Source organism: Saccostrea cucullata, unplaced genomic scaffold (genome assembly GCF_032062105.1).
Source record: "Saccostrea cucullata isolate Sc308-1 unplaced genomic scaffold, CSIRO_AGI_Scuc_v1 ctg391, whole genome shotgun sequence".
NCBI lineage: Eukaryota > Metazoa > Mollusca > Bivalvia > Ostreida > Ostreidae > Saccostrea > Saccostrea cuccullata.
This window is the reverse complement of record NW_026938695.1, coordinates 104131-130504: the sequence shown is the minus strand read 5'-3', so window position 1 is coordinate 130504 and position 26374 is coordinate 104131. Positions and strand designations below refer to the sequence as shown.

Genomic DNA, 26374 nt, shown 5'->3' with positions numbered 1-26374 from the left:
TGTACATGTTACTAAATACAGTTAATAACACATATCTGATGGCTGTTTCCAAATGAACATGTGTGATAGGTTGTTGTTACAATTTACATTTCACAGTCGGACGAGTGTATGCAAGCTTAAAGTGATTTACATTGTTTAAATGCTTATTAATATTACAAATAGTATGAGGTATTCCTTCCTACTGATTAAAATGAATAACAATAGATGTTTGAAAAACACTGATGCCCCCTTCCCCCAAATAATTGGAATTTTTCTAAGTCAAAGGGGCATTACTCTGTCCAAAAGGCTTCATCGTACGTACCCAAAATTAAATTTGACCTAGATATTCTTATCATGAATCTGTATACAATTCATTCCAATATGTGCAACATCTGCAAAGGAAATGAACGGAAATTTCAAACAAATTTGGAATTTTCTAAGTCCAAGGGACATAACTCTGTCCGAAATGGCCTGATCATTTTCAAAATAAAACTAGGCCTTGATAGTCCGATGATAAATCTGTATATCAAATTTCATTTCAATGTGTTGAACCTTTGCGAAGAAAATAAACGGAAAATTTAAATAATTGGAATTTTTTCGAAGTCCATAACTCTTTCCAAAATAGCCCTATCATGCCAAAAATAGAATTTGACCTAGATACTGTCATGGTTAATCTGTATACCAAATTCATTTCAATATATGCAACCTCTGCGAAGAAAATGGACGGAACTGATGGAAGACCAACAGACAGACCGACCGATAGACAACAGCAAAGCAATATGCCCTCCCTCTTCGAAGGGGGAGGGGGTGTAATTAAAATGGGTGTTTCCGATCAACAGGTGATGTTTACTACCCCATGGCATCAAACTCAGCCTTTCAATAATATTATTGTTTTCGGATGTCCATGTTTGGTTTGCTCTGATTTTGTATTGTTGAAATGGATTTTCGAGATTAATTTGTATATTTATCACCATTATATGGTCTCTCTCTCTATCTAATTCCCTTTTTGTCATAGATAATTCTGGAAGTTAATGAGACTAAGAAATAAGAATTAGAAACAATTTGGTCACCAACTCTGGTTCATTTAGGAAAATAAAGATTGTTCTTTAAAATATATCAAAAAGTGTCTTTAAAAGCATTTAATATTTAAAAGTAAACACACACCCTTTTTTGAAAGATTTATTTTTCAAAACAAATATTCATAACAAAATAATAAACTATACAAAAATACAAATAAAAAAGAGATAAAAGTGTGAGCAATTGCACAAAACAGGAGTTGTATAAAAACATTGATGAGCATAAAACATGAAAGGACATGTTAGAATACAAAATTCTTTTATTGCCAATAGTTGCATTCTATTAATTCAAACTTTAATATAGTATATACTCGTCTATAAGTCGGTCCGCATATAAGTCGGTTCTATTTTTTCAGGTTAGGGGGATTTACCCTCTAAAATACCAGTTTTTTTTTTTTTTATAATTCGCCCATAAGTCTGACAATGAGTTTTTGTCCAAAATTCAACTCCCAAAAACACCAACTTATAGGCGAGTATATACGGAGGCCTATAATGATTTCAAATGGTTACTATTTGTATATATATATATATTTTACAATTTGAATAAAACAATACAGATATCGATAGTAAAAATGGAAATAAAAACTAAGCCGGTTAATCATAAAAATTATAATAAATCCCTGAGGAGAAAGAAAAAGAAACTTTAAAAAATTCAGATCGCCTTAATGCCTTACATTGTATAATATAGTTAATATATATCTTACATCAAATTGAGGAGCAAAGTAAAAATGAAACAAACCAAAAAATACGAAACAGATAAGTAAACAATGGTGATGTTTTGCTTAATATATGTACTGATATGTTCAGACTATTTAACAATGTAATGAAAATTAAGAAAGCAATTTATATAAATGTTCAAAGACTCTTGAAAAAATTAATATTTCATTTTTTTAACCCCCAAAAAACCACTAAAGTATAAAGCCTTTCAAAAATGCATTTTAATATGTAAAGTATTAGAAAAATAATTGATCAAAAACATTGCTGCAAACTTTTATGTTATTTTTCCAAAAGTCATTTCAAAGGATTTCTTATATGAAGACATACATTTTAAGTTCATAGTGCATTTTCATATTCACACTTCGGAAATACTTGGCAAGTTACATCGACCTCTGGAAGAATCGCCACTTCGGATACTCTCTCGTCTGGTACTGTTACCTGTTAAGGACACAGCGTCACCGACTGAAAGCAAACTTTCTACCGTTTGAGATTCTTTCATTTCACCTTCATTCAGCAACGGCTGATTAACATCTTTCTGGATTTGGTTTCCGGTTTCCGGCACGTTTTCTGATGTCTTCCGGTCACGTGATTCAGATGTTCGCCTGGTGTATATGCTAATTTGTCTGCTTCCCCTCCTGAGCAATCCCCCGAGAGATGTTCCGATTGTTAGCAAACTGGATCTTCGACCCTCGTTGATGTATTTTATTTGAGAAATCTTTTTCTTGAAACACTTAACGACCTAAAATAGATTTAAGATGTAGTGGGTAATACGAAATTCAAAAACATTTTATCGGCTTGAGAGAAAATTAAAAGAAAAGAAAAAATGTAATCTATTTTGCAACCATTTAAGTAATAGAGATAATTATATAATACCTCTCTGTTGAAGAAACAAAGCAATAAAGCAACACAGGCGCCCTGAAATGAAAAGAAGTGATATTTGAGTAAGTAAGAAAAATCTTTTAAACGTTCCTTAAATAAGCTTACATCTTCCAAAACATTTCATGGTTCACTTTTTTCTGAAATAATGAATAATTATGCAAACAGATTTTTTATTAATTTTTTTTTGATAAATTCTATGCCTTCTAAAAAATTTGTGGTGCAAACCTTTTACTTGTGATTTATCTTGGAAAGAAATTTAAAAAAAAACTTTTCCAAGGCATTTTGTTTCTGAAAATTCTCACTTAGATCCCAATTACGGTTTTATTTTTTTTTATTTGTATGTTTGTTAATTTGTTTGTTTGTGGTTTTTTTTTGTTTGTTTGTTTGTTTTTGTTTGTTTGTTTGTTTGCTTTTTTTGTTATAAAATTACACTTTGCAGATAAGAAATATCACGTACCTGGTAAGAAGATACGAGCGCCACCGTCACACGATATGCGATGTGGTTCGACTGAAAGGGAAATAGCACCTGCTGTAGCCCTAACAAGGGTACCAGAATCAGACAAGCTCGTAATGTTTTCCTGTAAAATAAAACTCAGGTTTTCTTCAACAAATCAAATGAAATATGCGGAGATAACGAACAGAATTCGAGCTCAAAAGGCCATCAAACAAAACAGAATTGGAGCAAAGCAAACACGGAACTCAAAAACATCAGAAAAGGGTTTCAAGTGCCATGGAGGAGTGTCCATTCCCTGCAGACCAGTCACAACTGGCACTAAAATAACTTTTTTTGCAGTATGCTTAACATTTTCTTCGTAGTAATGTTGCCCGCTCCAACGTAAAAGGAATAACAATACACTAGCTTCTTTTTTATCTTAATATATCTTAGATTATCTTCAATTATATCTGATCCGAGCTCTGGAGATTCCGGGGGTCAGTGTGTGTGTGTTCTGTTGATAGAATTGTAGTGAAGAGTTTGTATGAGATCAATCGCTAGTTGTAATCATAACATGCTCTCATTCTTTATTGTGAAATTAAAGGGCACAGAAATTAAATGAGACTAAAAGTTGATATTTTATTATACACAGAATTGTTTAAAGATTTTTCGTTATTTCCCGATCATAACACGGAGCACACGACGGGTGTGACACAATGGCAAGGGATGCTTTCTCCGCCAACGCTCCTGATCCCACCTCTGATGTTTTAGAGGTCCTTGCATTGTTTGCTCTGTTTCTAAATTTAATTTTTTAATGCACTTTAAAGCTTTAATCCTGTTCATAACCCTCATATATTTCATTAAAAAAAACAATTTGTATGTTTTTTGTATCAGAATAGGTTGTTTTCTATCAAACAAAAATGTTTTGGAATGTCCAGTTTTGAAACAATGAAACAAATTCAAAGTTTTGAAAAATATCTGAAATTGAAAATTCCTAGAATTACCCTTTTCAACCTTCCGTAGTAACTTTACTTTGAAAATATTACATAACAGGAAACATTGTTCTATAACATCCATTTGTATTCACTGTAAACACGTTATGTATATACAGGTAAGTATACATCTAAGTCGGAATTACAGTGTGTTTACGGAAATAAACAAGTCACATGTACTTACTGACCAAACATAACACAAATACCACAGCAATGCAATAAATTTTCCTTCGCGCTTTAAACTGATTTTTGGAACATATTTGAATTACCTTAATACTTAAAATGACAAATATTACAACAGCATAAAAATGATGAAAACAATGTCAAAGATTACAAAGATTTGACTTTCTTTTTTTTTATTGAAATAACTACGTTTTCCCAGATTTGATCTACTCAAATAAAGTCGTTTCCCTTGTGTTGACATAAGTTTCGCTTTCCTTATTTGGTGTTTTCATCTAACACCTTAATTAACTTTAGATTGATTTACCTTAGTTGTGTTCTTTCTCCAATGTTGACAGTACGTATTTTCATAAACGTGATTTACCTTAGTTGTGTTGTTTCTCCAATGTTGACGGCGCGTATTTTCAAAAACATGATTTACCTTAGTTGTGTTGTTTCTCCAATGTTGACTGCACGTATTTTCATAAACTTGATTTACCTTAGTTGTGTTGTTTCTCCAATGTTGACTGCACGTATTTTCAAAAACATGATTTACCTTAGTTGTGTTGTTTCTCCAATGTTGACTGCACGTATTTTCATAACAACAATTCTCATCACATTGACCAGAATACTTAGGTTAACCTATATAATGGAATCAAAATTAATGTACCTTATTGTGTCTGACGTTAAACTATTATGACGTCATAGCGCGGCAAACAATATATAATTAAATTGTGAATAGATTTACTGTATAAAAAGAAGAACAATTAAACGGTCAAGTGTTCCAGGACATGTTGCCAAGTTCAAATTTGTAGAAATTGAAAACATTTGATGTTTAAAGTGATTTTAAAACAAGTTTTACATGTATAAACAAATTTACAAGCATTGGCAGTGATCATAGAATTGACTTTAAACTTTTTTCTTTGTTGTTCATTTTGTTTTGTACATTTATATCGCAGTGATTATTTCATTTGATACGGCTTATGTTACATTTGAAATTGAAAAAAATAGATTAGAGGATATTTATCATTTTTTTTTAATATTGGGTTTGATCTTATGTTCTATGGTTTTGTGAATCAATATTAGAGATTTTCAAAGAGAACATGCAATATAAAATTGCATATAAAAGGGCAGTTCTTACAAATATCGGTGAACCAGTTTCAAAAAAAGAAATTATTTTCCATTGTCGTAAAGTGTTTGCAAAAATATTGATGGAAATGATTAGCTTTCCAACGAGAAGAAATTGACAGAACCAATTTATCATTTTAAACATTAAATTGTTTGGTAAACTCTAAAGGGAATCTGTTATCACATTAAAGTCATCGAGTCGCTGTGGAATTTCCAAAACATTTATATTATCAACTAAAGCACGTTAAGTCCAAAGGAAAGTAAAAAATTCTTGGGCTTCTAACTACAAGAATTGAACATTTATGCGTAAATATCTTTAAACAAAAAAAAAAAGAATACGTTTATCTTTCAGGTAAGAAGTATACAATAATACAACATGTACATATTTATTATCTAACAGGTCTGGACGATTTCCAAATATGGAAGTCAAGAACGATAACTGAAAGTTGCTATAAATATACATCATGTACACGTAAATATTTTCCTGTCAAATCAGAAAACAACATTTTTACACATCCCAAAATATAATCCATAGAAACAAAAAGAGAATACGTGCTTTTGTTTGTTTGTTTTTTTTTTTTAAAGATTTTTTGACAAAAAATCTTTAGAATCAAACTGACAAGTTTGGAAGAATAAGGTATTCCCCAAACATTTACCGTGAACAAACTTGACATTTTCATCTTGAAATAAAATACTTGTACGTATATAACAATGAAATTGCTTACGGAAGACTAGATCACACCGTCAAGTTATAATAGATTATAATATTTGCAGAACATACGCTATGTCGGTGAAAATAATTCTGCTTAGCTGTCCGATTTGCATCGATATCGCGTTGTTTTCATGGGTATACGACTACTGCATACACGCGTTCAGTGTTTAGATTACATGTAGTCTTAAAGTATCACGAGTTTCATGGGCGCTGCATACCATGTTATGTACACTTTAAATAGGCACAACAAAAGGTGTATAAGGTAGAGAAAAGGGGATGTAGATTAATGCTTTTTCACCATAACTTAACACACGAATACCAGAGACCGAACGATTTTTCAAATAAACACTAGGGAATAATTAAACTCTGCTTAATATATTCCCATACGAAAATTTTTTGCCAGGCTCTAAAAACTGAAATTTTGAAGTATTTATATCAAATTTATTAACGTAAGTTAAATTTTTGGGATTGCAACCTCGTAATGACGGATGTTTAATCCCACCTGGAATTTATTCTAAGCGATCAAGTTGTGTTTGTTCACAGTAGATTTATGTTGTATCATTCGTAAATGTGCATAAAATTTACAAAAAAAAAATGTTTTACAAAAAATCTTTTGAGCAAAAAAGTTTAATACCACGTGTTTTATTTATTTTCTCATGGGTTTGTCTAGATGCCGTTATCTGATTGGTCAGAAAGACAGGCATCTTGTTTATCCTGTGTATTTATAGCAATTCACTGTTATCTTTCTTGACTTCCATATTTGGAAATCGTCCAGACCTGTTTAAGGCAGAATTAGATTTGGTTGTACAGACACACACATTCTCTCTCTCTCTCTCTCTCTCTCTCTCTCTCTCTCTCTCTCTCTCTCTCTCTATCAAAATAATCTTACAACAAGTGAAGCCATACACGTTCCGTGTAAAATCCAAATCAGCTGATTCTCCCCGGAATCCCCGGTCCAACAACTACAAAAAACACAACGATCTAGTCTCGTTCACTTGTCGAAGTTTACGGAGACAGCCAAGCGTCTGGTTGAACGAGACTAACAATGATCCAATAAATGAATTCTCTGCAACATTAATAAAAAAACCCATAACTTTACCAACCTCAATTAGAGAAACGATAAAAAGAGCACAAGCGGTTACCCTGCAAACATTTAAAGCTTAAATATGCAAATAACAAGAAGGAAATTATCACAAAAGCAGGTGCAATATGAAGACTACCATTAGCACAGTCGCAACATTTGCAACCAATATACGAAGAACGAGAAGGAAAACGTTCAATAAAATGTGTACTTGTATATTTTTTTTTTCTTTTCGAAGTGATGCAAAAATTATATCCAAGCTTAAAAGTCAATCAAACAAAAGATTGGAGCAGAGCAAAGACGGACCTCCAAAACTTAAGAATACATAATAGGAACCATTATCATTTATATAATTGTAGTCAATGTAAACACGTTATGTATATCAAGGTCGGCATAACATTGTATTTACGGAAATAAACAGATTATATATGTATGTGTACTCATTGACCGAAAACCTTCTGATGAAATAAATGGAGAAAAAGAACATTATTTAAAGTGCAATGAAAATTAAATTCTCTTTCTGCTCATTATATTCTAATATGTTTGATGACATTACATGCATAATGATGTATATATTTTAATGGCTTTCTTTTAAATCTACATTAAATGTTTGACAAATATTACAAATAATAAATGTTAAAACAGTGTTATACGAATTTCTTGTAAAGAGTAATTGCATTATCTGTTCTTGTTAGAAAGTGAATTAATCATGCTACAACCTTTTGTCTTTTGAAAATTAAAAGAGTAAGGAAACTGTATTTGCAGCACAGCTTTTAAATTTGTGGCTTGTTAAGACACCTACCTGAATCAATAGTCATATTATATATTGTTCACAGGACTTTTGAGCTTGATCCGTGTTCATTATCTTATATTCATTTATTACACACTTAGTAATAAATACAGGTTTTTTGCATATGCGATATGGCTGACAAGGATCACAATAGCCGTAATATATAGCCCTGCAGGGCTGATATGGATTTGCGGGGCTGATATCCGTAAAAGGATCAGCCCTGCAAATCCATATTTCAGCCCTAAAAACTTGATGATACGGCTATTGTTTTACGTCAATATCACACCCTTAGTAAATTAAACCACAATAACAATACTTGTGATCATACACAATTTTTTGTGGGTTCATATTCTCTTAATTTTAACTTTTTGAAAATAAGGTTAATCTTAATTTACAAATACATGTAATACTATAGAATATTTTCAAATTATATTTTTCGGATATATAGTGCATTGAAATAGAAGTAGAAACAAACCCAAATCTTAAGAGACATTAGACTATGTACATGTATGTAAGAAGTCCATGCATGATTATTTACTTATTTTCTTCTCAACTGAATGTGTTTTTTCTGTATTTTATTACTAAGTATGTAATAAATATAATAAAACATACCCTTTTCCACATCACATCCATGTGTTGGTTTGAACCTGTCATGAAATTATCAGCCCTCGGGCTTTCGGCCCTCTGGCTGATATTGGTGTCTCGGGCTGATACAGGATGTGATATGGAAAAGGGTATGTATTATTCTCTATATATTCCATTCATATTAATTGGTGGGCCATTAATTAACTTCATATTTTTGAGTCTCCTACGGATTTGTCCGTTTTTCCTAAACATTACAAGGATCACACGAGGGGTATAACCGGTTAATATATAATGCTCTCGCTCTTCTATGGTATCTGATTCCCTCTTTGATGTTTGTTTGAGGTCCGACTTTGCTCTCCTCCCGTTTTGCATTGTTTAAAAGGATATTGGGCATGAATACTTTTTTTTTAGTGAACTCCATATTTCAGTCATAAAAACTTGATATGTATAGTGAAGCAAAATTGTTTTACTGACTACAAAATTTTTCAGAACACAAACTTACTGTAGTCTTCCCACTGGATCCTCTGATTTAGCATTCAGTATGGCATATATTGACACGGGCAGAATAGGAATCACTGGAAAACAAATATATCTGTGTTGTTACAATGTCATCATGCAATGTTAATTTCACTAGAACGTATCTCATATAGAATAAAAAATAAGTTATATCACAGAAATAGTGCTTTAATGATAGCACCTGAATTTTAAAGAAACGTGTCTCATATAGAAGAAAATAATAAAGGTGATTATAGAGGGACAATGCTTTTTTCACTTTTTTTTCTATCGTGAATTGTATTTAGCTGAGACATTCTGCTTTATATATTCCTGCTGTGCTTTACCAAAAATTACGTCTGCCGTTCTGGTATCAGATCTTATAAGATAAATTTAAGCAACTTTTTACAACAACAAACTGTCCAGCATTGAAAAAATTATGTAAAGAGCAATATATGATAAGTGTCTCAATAGGCCCCTTAAAATGAATATCATAATGTTACTTTATATATAGTTTTAATTTGCAAGGCTATATATGTGACCTTGATTGGTAATTTTCAATTTGATCTAAATGCCATTAATTCAGAAATATGACATCATAAAGTTCACGTTTTCACGCCATTTTTGTATATTTTGTATAAAACTGCTTATTTTCAAGCAGTTTTTCTTCCAGAAAATATTGAGCGCAAACTAGAACAAACTTAATATTTTTACCAAAGATTTATCTATACAAGACTTATTCATGTTATTACTGACAGAAAAATTTTGCATGTTCCAAGCTGCGCTCTGTGTTTCCCATAAGAAAAAATGTCAAGAAAAAGCCCATTTTTATCTTGTTTTAGTTGGATTGCAAAAATACCATATTTTCTGACATCATATTTAGCTTGTGAGTGTATGTATTGAAAATATTTTCAATATAATCTCTTCTACAAAATAAAACTCTATTAAGCATATATTTTTAGCATTCTAAAATGCTGATTTTTAGGGGGCCAAAAATGACTCTTACCATATATAGCTCTTTTTATTGATTGTCAAACAAATTATAGATGAAAATAATTGACTTGAACTTTAACATATTTTGCACTGTCTATTATACATGTATTATATTCTTTTTCTATTGTTTATATCTTTTCCTACCTCCTCTCTAGAATGTATGTTTGTACATTTAAGAGAATAAGTCATTGTCATTGTCATTAATCTTAGTTTTTTAATACAAATAGAAGAAAATATACTAGTAAAATACGTAAAATTTGCAATAGGCTAAACATTGCCCAAATATAATTAAAGTTAAATCTTTGATTTGCTCTAGTTAGACTAGAGCGGGTCAAAGATCTAATTTTAATTACATTGGGGCAATGCCCATGCTAATACAAAATTTTAATGTAGTTAATTATAGCATAATCTTAACATGATTTAAATCTGATTTCCAAAGTCATGACGTGTACCTAATAAGAACACATAAAACATTTTTAATTCATGTCTGAAGGACTTTGTTTTAAAAATTACACACAGAACAGGGTCATTTATCTTAAAATACACCTCTGCAAAAATTTGGTCTTACACAAAAGGGTCATATCATGTAACCACATAAAAGTAATCCTGCATTTTATTTTGTAGTTTATATTGCTTATGTGATTTAATTAAAGTCCAGGGGATCCAAAGTTGTTAGGTTAATTTTATCACATTATTAAAGAGAGGTTCTTTTTATGAGGTAATCAATTCTGAGCTAATTTTCATGTAGGGTACGAAATAACAAAAATACCCATATGTCTGCACTTTCTTTATTTCTTTATTTAGAAAAGTAAAGAAAAACGTGAAACTTTATGGAACTAAATTCAAATTTCATAAACAAAGCATTTGTTTACACTAAAGATTTTCTGAAATTGAGGTATAATTTCTTACATGCATGTCTTACAAATTTCAAAGATTGATGTAATTTTAATAAAATAACCCTATAAAATATCCCATTTCTTTACTGATAAAATACTCCATCAAACTTTTTTTTTTAAAAATTCAATTCAAAAATAAAAAATAAATACTGCATCATTAAACAGGTTAATGCTTGTCCTTTACTGTAGGCCCCATTAAATACCCCCAAGTAAACACCCCCATTAGAAGATTTAGAAAACAACATACCCCATCCAATACACAGCGCCACCAGCAACAGCTTCTTTTGGTTCGTGAAGGTCAGGACAATTATCGAATGTAGATAGAATCCCTCTGCAAAAAGCCAGGCATAGTTGCAAATCTGGAAATATTTCTGTAGAATCCATAGGGCAACACACCAAATCTGAATCAAAGATAACAAAAAAAAGTCAAAAGGCATGTTGTTAATTTCATTTTACATTTCATGCATTTATTCATTTGATTTTATGTTTTGTGCTTTGCCCAAGAGAGATTAATATAAATAAATGTTGATGAGTCGAAATGATATCTATGACGTAAGATGTCTTTCCAAGTTTAGAATCCAATTTTACCCTTGGCAGTGTGCACCTCACATAACTTTTGTGATAATTTTTTTATTAATTTGGTTATATATAGATAATGGTAAGGGTAAGGGTAAATTGAAAGATACAACCGATAAACTGCATGTTTTGGTGCGTGCGCAATATACTTACCGGAGTTTCAAAGGCTACATCCGGATTAGGGGTAACCAGATAATTGAACAATAACCACATCAGGCCATACAAAATGTAGGACAAAAATAGATTTTTGTGTATCGTCACCCGCGTACAATGAAGTTGTCTACCAAAAAACATTAGCAAAAAACCTTATATAACATTAAGTTTATCAAAAAAAAAATTACTTTAATCGACATCAAGTTCATCAAAAATTTTAAGAAATTTTTTCCTGCATGATCAACGCTTACCTGAAACAGGTGAAAATAATTAGAGCAAGGCACAGCAAAATAAACGATACGACGTATCCACTTTCGTATACATAGTTTATGTTCTGAAGATTCTGAAAGAAAATACACACATTTGTTTTAGAAATCCACTATCCCAAGTGACTACTATCCACATTGAACATAAGCACTCATGCCCTCAATGAATTATATTTAGAAAAAACATCAGTGTTTGTTGAAATGTTAACTTCACCATTATTTTAGAGTAATTTCAAAATTTATAAATCCCAAATATGTTTGTGCAATTCTTAATACGTTAATTAATACACAAGTAGATGTTTTCATGTACATTCAGGTGATTGAAATCCTCATATACTCGGTGGTTTATAGAAACATATAGAGATAACGAACAGTATTCAAGGATCAAAAGTCTATAAAAAATACAAAACAGGAGCAGAGCAAACATGGACTTCCAAAAAAAGTCAAACATACCTGATATTCTGAGAAATCAGCACAGGGGATGTAATTTGTCCATGACATGTTGTTAAAAGGACTGACATACCAGGTCCCATCACCCATACATTGTCGATAAGAGTGACCTAAAAAATAACATCCCTAATTGTAAAATACATGTACAGTAATGGGTAGATTGATTGAATCTATAGTACCATTGAACAGTGGGTTTTTTTTAATTCCAGCACCTACTGTCAGTTTAATCGGTCCCTTCCGAAGGACCGGTCTCCACGTCCCACCGTGGGATTCGAACCTGCAACGTAAGTATCGACTTCGCGACTCTAGAGCAAACGCTCTAACCATTGCACCACGCAGGCGACTGCAATTAAGCTAGTTGATGATTGAAAGTAAACTGTAGAAATGGTTATTTGAAAATAAAATATTGAACAAATTTAACCTTATGTTGATCCTGTGATCAAATGATTATATGAGACAGCTCAGAAGGCTCGAATCTAGAATGTCGAATTTTATATGTTTCAAAACTCAAATATCAAATGAGCCTTCTCGTTATGTATACGATTGGCTCTATTCATTCACTGTGTTATAACGATACCACTTTTTACTTGACCTTTACTTAGAGATGACATATGAACTGACCCTGAGGTGAAAAGATCTGTCCCTGGGGGTGTGACTTTGGACATCCTCCTGTCGCTGTAACATTGGCCAATGTGTAATTCCAACAGGTCACGTGATCAAACACCTTGGGACAGTATATCTTTCCTGTTGAAGCAAGAGTTTATTAAAGAAAACTGACTTAATTAATACAAATATATAACGATGATTAAGAAGACTAGGAGTCAACAAATTAAACATAAGATATAACTTATTTCCTTTTTTAGGTATATGATATCTTAAGCTGTCAACAATCATTTGGCAAAGAAAAAACTCATACATTTGAGTTTAAAAAATTTTGTATATCTGAAAATGGAGCTCTTAGTCTAAAAATAGCCTAAAATCTACCCTCTTAATATCTGAATTTTGTTAATTGTGAATTTTAAGATAACAATTTAAAAAAAAAAAGATAAATGCAATTAAAGAAAAGAATAGTATATGTATGACCAACGGCAGCGTAGATCTGCTTCATTGACTGAATAAGATTAAAAAAACTGAACAGTGAAATATGAAACGTTTGCTTTGAATAAGGTTGTTGAAATTACCATAACATCTTATACATTAAGGCCAAGAGCCTGATTAAGTATCAGTCACATTATCCAGCGATTTGACAAAGAAAAAATTCGATACATTTTTTGTTAAAAGATTTTGTACATCACTAATGATCGGACGGTCTTTTTGCGAAGGAAATCAATAATAGTAGTTAAAATTGAGCGATATCTCCAACGATCCTCAACCGGCAACCCATCATTAACACATCTTTCAATATCGGAATTTTGTTAATTGTGAATTTTGAATCTGAGATAACAATTTAAAAAAAAATAACGATATCATGCAATTAAAGAAACAGAATAGTATATGTATGAACATTGTTCACCAATGTATGCAGCGTGTAATCTGCTTCATTGATCTGAATAAATGATTAGCAATGCATCGCTGTGCCTTTGTTAGTCCGGCCGGTTTTTCTCAAAAATATATTAAAATAATGTGACGTACTTGCTTTGAATAAGGTTGTTGTCACTGTAAAATCTTATACATTAATGCCAAGAGCCTGATTAATAATTGATCGGGACACGATGTATACTCTTGAACGACGTATTAGATGGAAGACATAAACAACACCACATGCAGATTAATTGATTATTAATTAAATGAAATATTTTTTCATCTATTCATTTACATGTTTATAATTAACCAAGGTACAGAAGAAACATTTTTCGCAATTTTGGTACATTGTAGGATAATTGTTACAATGTATACCGAGATTACAAATAAACAATATCACTATTGGATATCTTGTTTGTTTTTGGATGTCATTTTCTTTTCTTTTTAGGAAATACATTGTAGCCAAAAGAGTAGAATTAAGTTTGTGCATTTTTATTGACAACGTGCCTTCTTTATATTCTTTACGTACTGAATATCAATAATCAGAACTTTTTTTTTTGAATTTTTTTTTGTCTTTTATTCTAACATTATAATGAAACATCTGTTTTTATGATTTTTTACGCTTCCAAAAAGGTATTTTAAAATTTTATTATTTTGTTTTAAAAACTAATGTATAAAATGAACTTGTAAGCTTGGTGTATAGTTTACTCATGTGTATCTGACAGTGTGAAAATATTAACTTTCGAATACAGTGAGCATATTTTTCGTTTGTATACCTTTGACATATATTACTTCCGGGTATGGTTGGTTTAGTTTAATATTGTGTTCTATAATAGATATAAGAACTTGACCATCGTGCGCACAAGCATGCAGTGGGACACCTAAAATACTCTATGGCAAACATGTAGTTTAGGTCCATGTATGAAATTCTTCACAAATAATATTTTAATTCTCTTTGTTAGAAATAAAAAGCATACAAAGATACAATAAGAGGAAGTTAATCTATTTTCTAGCCATAGACTTGAAAGAATCAAAATCTCAAATACAATGTTCAATTAAATCTATTTATAAAATTAAAGTTTATAGTGTCAAGAAACAGGGACAAAGATATACAAGGTCAAGTTAACGAATATATTACAAAGATCAACATGATCGATCTTAAAAAATATTCAAACAATACAAATATGTGTAGAAGACATAAAAAGTGTAACACAACCTAGTTCTCTATTCCGCCTCAAGTCCTTGACATTTTTAGAACTGTCTGTTCGACAGCTGTGTTTTAATATCACACACCGGAATTGATACATACCCAATAAATTTGCTTAATCCCAGTGTCAATTTATTTGCTTTTTATTTTTTAGTTCTTTTTTATAAGGGGCAATAAAACTGTATCCAATTAATTCAGCTCCACAAATATCGCTACGTTTTGATGTGTTGATGATTAAAGATGTTATATCCTTCAATTGTTAATTTACAATTTATTATGATCGTGTGATATAACTTGTCTTTTGGATTATTTGATAGGTTATAAGCTTTAAGTGCTTCACAATAGATTGTCAACGCAGATATCATTATGTCAATTGGAAAGAATGTAAATGAAGAAAAATAAATATTTAACGCAATAAAAGAAATATTTTAATGTCGTAACTTGTTTTATCATGAAATAAAGGGAAAAAAGCCACGTATACACAAAGATAAAAATGATATTGGTATTTTGTTTCTTAATTTATTCATCGTAAAACATCCCTTAAAAGGGCATAGACCTGTTTTAGCTAAAACTTTTCAAATAATTTTTTTTTTCATTTTTAGAAATATATTCAACTGAGGTCTTCCTGATAATAATCAAAAATTAAAACTTCAGTTGTCGAGATACAAGACAGAGTTAGAGCTCCAAACCTTTATTATGTAAACAGGATCCGAGTCATGTTATGTTTACATAGATTAATATACCAATATATGTTCGTTCAAAGCAGATGATTTCAATAAAGAAGTTAATTTAAATACAATTAGGCAGTTTCTAGTGATTTGCTGAATTTCATTTTATTAAAAATATGAAATTTTCTAAATGTAAACAAAAACAAGGCACAAGCCTTGTTTACATTTTGAAGAACTTTAAGTTCTGTATCTCGTTTGTTAATCAATAAATGATATTCAAATTTTTTACTGTTCATTAGACGATGCCTTAGTTGGGAATAGCATTAAAATTGGTTTTAAAAATTCAGTTGAAACTGTGTCCATGTTCCTTTAAAGAATTCTCTCTTCATATTATGACGTCATCATGTGTCAATGGAGTGTTGCAAACTGCTGTCGAAATTTACTTTTGTATGGTTATATATTACAAATTAAAACTTCTTTTAAATCCAGCATGGGGAAGAGGGGCTAAGAAAGCAGTTGATGTTGGTACAGATAAGATACCTCACTGGAACAAGAATACTCGGTTTAAACGGTCTTATCTGAAGGACTAGTTTCCACGTCCCTCAGTGGGATTCGAAACTCTCTCCAACTTAAGAGCAGATGCTTTCATCACTGCGCCGTGCTGACAACGGCTAAGTCGCTTACTGATATGATTAATGTTTACGTTCCGTTTACGTGACGTTAAACGTTATAAAACGTTACCAAATGTGACACCAACACCGTGCGTAACGTCTTAATATTAATTATTATTTGATGCCATATTACTCTGTGCAACTATCTGTTTTAAGGGGAAGAAAAATGAAACAATTCAGAACTTTTTCCCAAGATAAATTCTGTATATTTTGTTTTCTTTTCTGTAAAAATCAATAAATGATATAATGATATAAATGATATTCAATTTTTTTTACTGTTCATTAGACGATGCCTTAGTTGGGAATTACAAGCATTAAAATTGGTCTTAAAAATTCAGTTGAAACTGTGTCCAAGTTCCTTTAAAGAATTCCCTCTTCATATTATGACGTCATGCACCAATGGAGTGTTGCAAACTGCTGTCGAAATTTACTTTTGTATGGTTATATATTACAAATTAAAACTTCTTTTAAATCCAGCATGGAGAAGAGGGGCTAAGAAAGCAGTTGATGTTGGTACAAATAAGATACCTCACTGAAACAAGAATACTCGGATTAAACGGTTTTATCTGAAGGACCAGTTTCCACGTCCCTCAGTGGGATTCGAAACTCTCTCTAACTTTAGATCAGATGCTTTCATCACTGCGCCGTGCTGACAACGGCTAAGTCGCTTACCGATATGATTAATGTTTACGTTCCATTTACGTGGCGTTAAACGTTATAAAACGTTACCAAATGTGACACCACCACCGTGCGTAACGTCTTAATATTAATGATTATTTGATGCCATATTACTCTGTGCAACTATCTGTTTTAAGGGGAAGAAAAATGAAACAATTCAGAACTTTTTTTCAAGATAAATTCTGTATGTTTTGTTTTCTTGATCCTCTGAAAGTGTTTTGAAGAAGACTCTATAAAAAATATGACAATCTCTAAAAGTCCTGACTGAATTCAATGGTTTTCTACTTCAAATTATCTGTTGAAGGTCTTTTGGGCATAAAAACTCGATAATTCATTGCGTTCTAATGCATCGCTTTCTTCTCTTTAAAAACACATTAATTGGTAATCCGATAAATAAAACCTTTTCTACATACAAATGTAGCAAGTGATATTTATATTTTATTCATGAGCATTCTGAATCCTCTTCGATAAGTGTGAAATATTTTAGCCATTTATTGCAACTTTAAGACATAAAAAAATTCTTAAATAAAAACAAAGCATTGTAAACATGGTAAAATTGCTACAATACGGTCACCATTTTTATTTGGATACCGTATAGCGGGTTATTTTAGCGGGGTGCTAATTTTGGCGTTCTGATGGTAGCCCGCTAAATTTCAATCGCTAAAATAGTCAATACTCTTATTCAGTGTCATCCCCTGGTATTTTTCTAGTATACTTAAATCATCAATCATCAGTATTAAAACTTTTGCAGTTAATCCCGAGACCTAAGTACAATCTCTCCTACGAAGTCTATATATTTGCAGAAATGTAAAATTACTCGACTTTTTCCGTCAAGTTTGTTTTTTTTTTCCATACAGTCGAGTTGAGTTCATTTGGATTGGACAGAGAAGACCAGGTTATATTTCGACTGCAATGACAGCGGCATGATTGCCGATTTTTATTTAATTGCATAGCATTATAACTATCAGTTTGTGCTGTAACTGACTTATTATCAGAATCCTGCATCTTGAAATTAAAAAAAAAATATAAAATCAACTCGGTTGAGTATTTTTTTGCAAAGCAGAACAATGACAAAGCCATGGTAGACACAGTAACATAATCATCTTCTGCATAGTCCTCCTTGGCAAACAGTTGGCAAACTAATTGATAAACTAAATATATAGACTTACACTTCAAAAGTGAAAATTTTTATGCATATCGGCACAATAAACTACATGTGTTTTGAAAAGTGGCCAGATTTCGATTTCAAGGATCACATATTCGATTATCATGGTATTTTAAAACAGTCTATTTGAAAGTGTCATGCTACATGCATGCATTTTCAAAATATCAAAGACATACTTTTAAACTTCTAATAGCAATGGTGTGACAAATAATCAGACGGACGGACTGATGAGCGCTGGATTGATTGATTGTACATTGTTTAACGTCCCTCTTGAGAATTTTTCACTTATATGGAGACGTCATCGTATGCCGGTAAATGGCTTCAAATTTAGACCTATACTCCGCACTCAGGGCCTTTGAGCAGTGAGGGTCTTTATCGTGCCAGCGCCTATCGTGACACGGGACCTACGTTTTTAAGGTCATATCCGAAAGACCCGTGACTTTCACTTCTGATGCCGAGCGCTTGGCGAAGGAACGTCACTACCTATTTTTACGTCTTAGGTTTGACGCGGCGCCGGGAACAAGAATCGAACCCGGACCTCCCGATCACGAAGCGAACGCTCTACCACTAGGCTACCGTAAAAAGTATGAGCGCTGGACAAAGTACCGCAATGTGTCGCTCTCTATAGTGTTGAACTTACCATTAACGTCCTTATAAAATACGTATCTTCTGATGCTGAATACTGAGTTTCGATATCGAGCATATACACCGGTATTAATTACATTTTGATGAGCTTACATCATTTAGCTTTATAACTGTATAATATGAAATAGCTACAACGAGCTGTTTTTCATACTTTGAAAATAAATCTATTTGGTGAACCAAAATATATGAAAGTTCAAACAAAGTTGTATATTTACAACTGCAGGACAAACACACTGACATCTCGTTCCTATCAGAAACCTGATAGATTGTAGAATGAATTAGAGGCACTGTAAGCAATGAGCTCACTAAATGATACCCCGCCTCCGATATGAATATAATGGCAGTGTCCATGTTTTGCTCTTGAAAATCCAAAATATATGTCAGATCAAAAAGTAAAAAGGAGGTACACAATGGCAATATGTAATAAAGATTCTGTAAAAGTTTCATTAAATTTCCTTCAGTGGTATGAGTGGAGTTGTGGATAAGAGATGGGTACCCCAAAGAGATGGGTAACAGACAGACGTTATGGACACTGCCATTCATTCATATGGGAGGCGGGGGTATCATTTAGTGAGCTCATTGCTCACAGTACCTCTAGTTTATTTATATCTTTAATGATGCTGTACCAGGTGCTGAACATGTGTGTAAATTTGAACACAAGACTATTTACAGTTTACTAATTATGCACATAAACGCACACTGTTTTTTAAATGCCTGACATTTTAACATTTGCAACCCCTATTTCTATAAAAACTTATAGTTTGAAAAAAAAAATGAAATAAAAATACAGGTCTATTGATTACATTGCTTATTTAAAGTTTAATCAACCCCTAAAAATAGATTTATCTAATTTATTTTCATTAGGTTTACATAGAACATAGAAAAAAAGGAAATACAATTCAAGTTTTACAAATTTTTCCATTTTAATTATGATAATAATTATCATTTTAAAGCTGTTTATACTCTAATCGTTCTAAACTTAACGATTTATAACATGCATCATTGAAAGTTTTATCTTACCTGTACATTTCACTTAAATTCTAATTCAGAAGAATTTTTTTATGAAATGGTTTAAGTGAACAAAATGTCGATAAACATTTAAAGATAAAAATGTTTACTTTTGTAGCCAAAATATCTTAATTAACACCGAAAGGTAATTGAAATATAAATGACAAATTTTTGTTGTTGTTGTTGTTTTTGTTTTGTTTTTGTTAATACTTTTCGTTTAGTGGGTGGAAATAGATATGCAACTAACATGACAGGAGGGAAAATCAAGCACATATAGATAAGCACTTACCGTCTCTTGGCTCTGTCTGATTAAGAAGTTTCCAGCACAATGTCCGGACCTCTGGGTCTACTAACGTCGACAAAAGATCTGCTGTGATATCCATTATATCAGAGAAAGACCTTCTTTGATGCAAGTTAAGTAATTAATATAATACTTATCAGTTCTGTTTCTTTATAAATCACTTTAATCGAAAATAGTGTCACTCCAGCGAACATCAAGTCTATTTATCATCGTTTGTCCCAAGCTCTGTTCCATAATTCGTTGTCTATATTCTTTGAATCAATTTCTTCACATTTTGTTGAAGTATTGATACTGCTGGTCACATGATTAATCACGTGATAGGATCATCAATCACGTGACAGGATCATCAATACGGTCGGGTTAGTATGAAACGTTGTCAAACATATCAAAAAAGAATTTATCACTTTTTTATCAGTCTTGGAGACATCTGAGAAAATTGATTCCTTTCTGGTATTTGGATTTTATTTTCCGTAGCATCAAACATTAGTTTCCTTGAATTTCTTCATTTGTGTTAATAAGTTTTAATAAGATTCACACAGTTTTGACACATGATCCATTCAGTCGTACATAAGCAATTAACCTCTCGATAATTCTGACAGATGTTCTTTACACGATGTAACCTGGAAATAGAAAATGTTTTTAAAAATTTAATACAATACTAAAATGATTATTTCATCTCTATTCCCAAGGCAGAACAGATTGTTCATAGAATCATTTTCTTCCTTTTTCTTCTCTTTGTTTTAAGGTAACAAAAGATGTCATTTATTACCAAGAAGCTTCGATTCTTATTTGATAGAAGATTTTTATCTTCGTGTATGAAAAACAAATTACATTTCTGATCAGATATATTTACAACGCAAATAATTAATAAACTACATCAACTGATCAGTAAAAAAAATGTTTGCAAAAAGCGTGCTATAAATCATCAAATGGACAACATTGTACCGGTATATGACTCAATATAATCAATACCCTAACTGAACCAGATATAGGACGTACGCCAGGTACTTATTTCCTTTTAGCATATATCCAATTCCGGGCTTAATTTCAGATGATTGACAGGGGTTCGAAAACCAGGTTTTTAAAGGCAAAGCTTATTTTCTCACACTAAAAAGTATGTGTTTTCAATGACCTATGTCAATTAGGAGGTGGTAGAATGGACGATAAAATATTTAGTACGATAAAAGGAATATTTGTTTATTTCTTTTAAATATTTTACAAATCAATTTATTTTTTACTTCAGCACCTATCTTACTTTGGTCAATGAAAAATCGTTACTTAAATAAAGAAATAAATAATCTAAAGAAATTTATAATCTTATTTCAGAAAGTCATTCATAATGTGTGGGTATGATGTTATACTGAATCAATGAATGAATGACTGCAAAAACTCAGATTTATAATATATGCATAACTAGGAGCACAAAGTGTGACCGTCGGCAGGGGATGTTCACGCCTGCATGGCTCCTGATCCCACATGTGATGTTTTGGAGTCCGTGTTTTCACTACTCCTATTTTGTATTGTTTAATGGACTTTTCAGATTGAATGTTGTTCGTTATCTTCACATATTTCATACATATAATGTTAATTGATAAGAACACCAATGTTTCATGTTCTTTAATCAAACATAAAAAGGGAAAGAAAATAAAACTCGGGCAATATCAATAAACTTTAGTAAGATTGTAACAATTTTATTAAGTGTTGATTTGCACACACTTTAAGTGCGGTAATAACACAATTAGAAAGAGCATTATATTTTTTTAAACGTTTAAACGTTGTATCCAATGTAAGTAGTTCATACCTTTAATATGAGTTTTTTTTTTTAATGTTACAAGGAAAATGCGTCAATGTTTCAGGTCACACATCAAACTATGTCATACCAGGGAAGAAAGGTTAGTAATTAACTTTGCATTCTGGAGGGGGGGTACAATAAATTAAGAGGAAATAGAAGTATTTTTACGTCCATTAAAACGTTACAAATAGTATGAAATGAAAACTCTTGGGTGTATAGATTAGAAAAGGAAGGAACATGAAATAGAGGACAGCCTGATGGATTTAGTGTAGCGAGAGTAATAAATCTGGAAACAAAGAATATGAAAATAACAAATAGTATACAACAAAATGAAAGCAGAGCGAATATGGAATTCTAAATAAAAAAAGAAGGTAGGATCAGGTGCTATGGATAAGTAAGCAACCCCTGTTGTCCTGTCACATCCGCAAAATACTCCTTGTCATGATCAGATGAAAGGAAAAATCCCTTAGGCAACTCAGTGTGTGTGAAATATTGACCTTAATTTTAAAATGTTATATGGTTATGAAATCCTAAAGTAAATACTTAACTTAATGTTAGGTTGCTTTGATGATACTAGTAAGTTAATTGCATCGCCCATACAGTGTACAATTAGCAAATTTTTCACTTTAAACTAATTTTTTTTTATCTTTGTTTCACTTGTTTTAAATAAATTTGCTCCTTTTGAAAGTTGTTCGTATATTATTGTAATTAACAATGGTAATTTCCATTCCTACATCGATAAATCTTGGAGAGCTTGAGATAAACGATACCACAGAGTCTGACAAATCTGTTTCATACTTGTATATTTTACTTGAAAAAGACACTAATGGTAATCAAACAAACAAATTATATGATAAACGTGAAGACTTTAACTTTTCTATCGTCAACTTCCCTTACTTATGCAGCAATATACCTTCATCACCTGCATACGGAGTGCATATATCTCAATTGATTCGACACTCATGAGCATGCTCTATGTATGAACAATTTCTTAAACGAGGTAAATTATTGACAAGCAAGTTGATGAAACAAGAATACCAGCAGTCTCGTTTAAAGTCATCATGTTTCGTAAGTTCTATGGTCGATACAATGACTTTGTCAGCAAATACAATTTATCATTGAGTTAAATGCTGACTGACGTTTTTCATACCAATTGTTAGTCCATTATTTATACATTGAATTGATGAAGGATTTTTCCGTTATTTCCCGATCATAACAAGGAGCACATGGCGGGTGTGATCGGTCAGCAGGGAATGCTCACTCCTCCATGGCACCTGATCCCACCTCTGTTTTAGAGGTCCGTGTTTGCTCTGTTCCTATTTTGTATTGTTTGATGGACTTTGATATTGAATAATTCTATTCGTTTTCTCCATATCCTTATCTTAAACTTTCCCGATCTTCCGCTTACAGTTGAAATAAACAAAGTTACATTAAAAGATGATAAAGTCCTCATTTTATATTTTGATGTTTTAATAATTGTATAGGGCAGTCCTTTTTTTTATTCGATATACACACGTAGAGGTACGATATGTCTTCCGAGTCATAACGTTTATGATTGTTACTCTATGTCGGGTGTACTTTTATATGCGGTGGTGTTTATTCGCCAATAAAAAACAACGTTTTGGGTTTTTAAAGGCCTATCAATTTTTGTCACTGAAATGAAAAAAAGAAAATTCTTACACTTTTACGAATTTAAATATCTTAAATATATAGATATATTTAAATATTTTCATTTATTTTGTTTTCATTCAATTATAAGCCCAAAGTTTTTATTGTACCAGTAATCATTAGAATAGACTTTGTAAGATTGAGTTGGATAGAGATGATAACATAGTAATTTTAAATTCGACGCGCACTTAGTATCTCAAACTGCTCTACAATAATAAGAAGTACCCGACAGGTGTGACCAGTTGATAGGAGATACTTTCTCTTTCATGGTACTTTCTCTTTCATGGTACTTTCTCTTTCATGGTACTTTATCCAATCTCTTATGCTTTTAGAGGTCCTTATTGGATCTTTACCAAAAATATACATTATTCTAGTGAACTCCTTAGTTCGATTACCATTGTAATCCCATGGCTATACACGTAATTAGTTATAAAATATCACATCATAATATCACGAGATTTTAATCGTCATTAATTCTACGAGAAAGCATCAAAATGAACTTTATTGAAAATAAATGATTTCATGTAACATATACATTTGACTGAAAAAATTGTCTCCAAAATTTCTTATTCAATTAAGAAATAAATCATCATTTTTAGAGTTTCATTTGGGTTTGACATGAAGTCGGTCACGTGATCAAATTCTATAACGCGTAGATTTGATCACGTACCGACTTCATGTCATACCCAATGAAACTTTAAAAATGATATTTTATTTCTTATATATATATATATATATATATATATATATATATATATATATATATATATATATATATATATATATATATATTTGTTTTTTTTTGAGAAATTTATTTTAACTTTCACACAAATTACACAAATATGAAACAGACGTATATATAGGTTTATAATAATAAAGGTTTATAATAAAACAAAAACAAAAAAAAGAAATAATAAAAACTAGTGTGAAAGTTTATGTGGAAAGAGAGAGGGTTAGAGAAGGGGGAAAGAACAGAAAGTGAGCGAGAGAAAGATGAGGGCACACACTTTATTGAACAGGTAACGGTAAGAAAATTTTAAAGTTTTTCAACTATTTTCTGCCAGTGTCTTTCAAATTCATCATATTTACAATTTTTTAACAAAAGAAATTTTTCTACTCTAATTCTTTCAGTAATAACATTTTTTAAGATCTCAACGTTTAATCTTATAGTTTTGGCATACTTACTCGCAAAAATATATTGTTTTATAATCAGAATAAGTAGATTTTCTAACTTGTAGGAGTTTCTGTTTATTTCTTATATTCATATTTTACGTTTTTAGTCGTGTTACAAAGAAATATAGGATTATTTAGACTTTGCTTTGGAAATGCAACATAACGTATCTACGACGTCAATTGACGTCACAATTGGAACTTTCCAAATGGTTCGTGCAGTTTGCTTTCCATACTCAAGAAAGTCTAATCATGCGACCAACTGCATGTCATTGAAAATTGAATTTCCATTTTATTAGCATTGTTATATATGGAAAGACATTAGCAAATGTCAATAATAACTTTTAACAGTTAAAGATTACGTAATAATCGATTGACCTGCATCTCAGAAGGTTTTTATTGAAAGAAAAGCTTCAAGTCAGTTAGATTTGCATTGCTGGATTGATTGTACTATCACAAAGGCGCCAGGCATATTTAACTGACTAATCACGTTGGCAAGGTCAGATAAATGTCCTTCTGAAGAAGCTGATTTTGTTAATTCCCTCATTTATACAAAAACGTGCAAAAGTGAAACACGTTTTGTAAAGGAACTTGGTACATTATAACATGTCTTTGTCAAAAAATTCTTGTTTTCACGAAAGCGAGGGAACATTTAATCTCCTTCGTTTGTCTGTTTGTCAATCTGACAGTCTGTAGGTCTGTCTTTCTGTCCGTTTGTCACGAAAACTTTAACCTTGGTCATATGTTTTGTATGCAAAGAGATAGGGCGTTCATATTACACGTGTATTACATGTGAAAGACCTTTCTAACACACTATAATCTTTTACACCGTGACCTGAAAGCTTGAACCACTTTCCAAAAAATTAAACATTACTTTTCAAAAACTTTAAGCTTGGACATAACCTTTAAATGAGAAAAAATATACTAAACTTCATATTTCAATATATATATATATATATATATATATATATATATATATATATATATATATATATATATATATATATATATATATATATATATATATATATATATATATCTTTGAATGTCTTTCTAAACCAATTATGATTTTTAATTCCATGACCTTCCATGTTGACGTTTGACCTTCTTTTCAATAATATTTTTGCCTTATAACCTTTGATTCAGAAGGGACACGGCTTTCATACTTCACATGTGCATTTCCCGTGACAAGATATTTCCGAGCATGCGATAAATTCTGATCTCTTGACCATGAGGTTCATGTTTGACTTTTTATTTTTTTAGAAATTAAATGACAATAATAGGGCGTTCATATTTGACTAAATACTAATAATGACTTTTCACCCACAAAAACACCGAAAGCCGGGGACCACAATTCTTTGAATTTGCTTATTTACTTTGATTTATATTTTAATTTTTGAAAACGTGTACGATAAGAAATATATTAAGGTAGGAGACCAGTCATGATTTACCGGTATTAGGGCCGTATACGATCACAATAAAACATAACAGGGGACATAGACTAATCATTTAGAAATCGGCAA

The 26374-nt window shown here is 31.4% G+C and overlaps 1 protein-coding gene across 1 annotated transcript; it reads right to left on the bottom strand.

Moving 5' to 3' along the window:
• Nucleotides 1-1982: 1982 nt before the first annotated feature.
• On the bottom strand, nt 1983-20688 carry LOC134250963 (calcitonin receptor-like). The gene is made up of 12 exons (XM_062733325.1): nt 20210-20688; nt 12979-13101; nt 12361-12467; nt 11893-11984; nt 11642-11768; nt 11160-11313; nt 9034-9106; nt 6965-7037; nt 4792-4877; nt 3109-3229; nt 2646-2687; nt 1983-2511 (listed from the first exon to the last, which is right to left on the bottom strand). Exons 1-12 carry the CDS (start codon nt 20301-20303, stop codon nt 2128-2130), a joined length of 1476 nt encoding a protein of 491 aa, XP_062589309.1. The 5' UTR covers nt 20304-20688; the 3' UTR covers nt 1983-2127.
• Nucleotides 20689-26374: the final 5686 nt, after the last annotated feature.

Excerpts from the sequence above, each read along its gene's own strand:
- LOC134250963 (XM_062733325.1), bottom strand. The coding sequence starts at position 20,303 with ATGGATATCACAGCAGATCTTTTGTCGACGTTAGTAGACCCAGAGGTC. Across the intron at positions 13,102-20,209 it reads TCAGACAGAGCCAAGAGACG|GAAAGATATACTGTCCCAAG; the intron begins GTAAGTGCTTAT and ends TTGCTTCAACAG. Across the intron at positions 4,878-6,964 it reads CGTGTATGGCTTCACTTGTT|GTTAACCTAAGTATTCTGGT; the intron begins GTAAGATTATTT and ends TCCATTATATAG.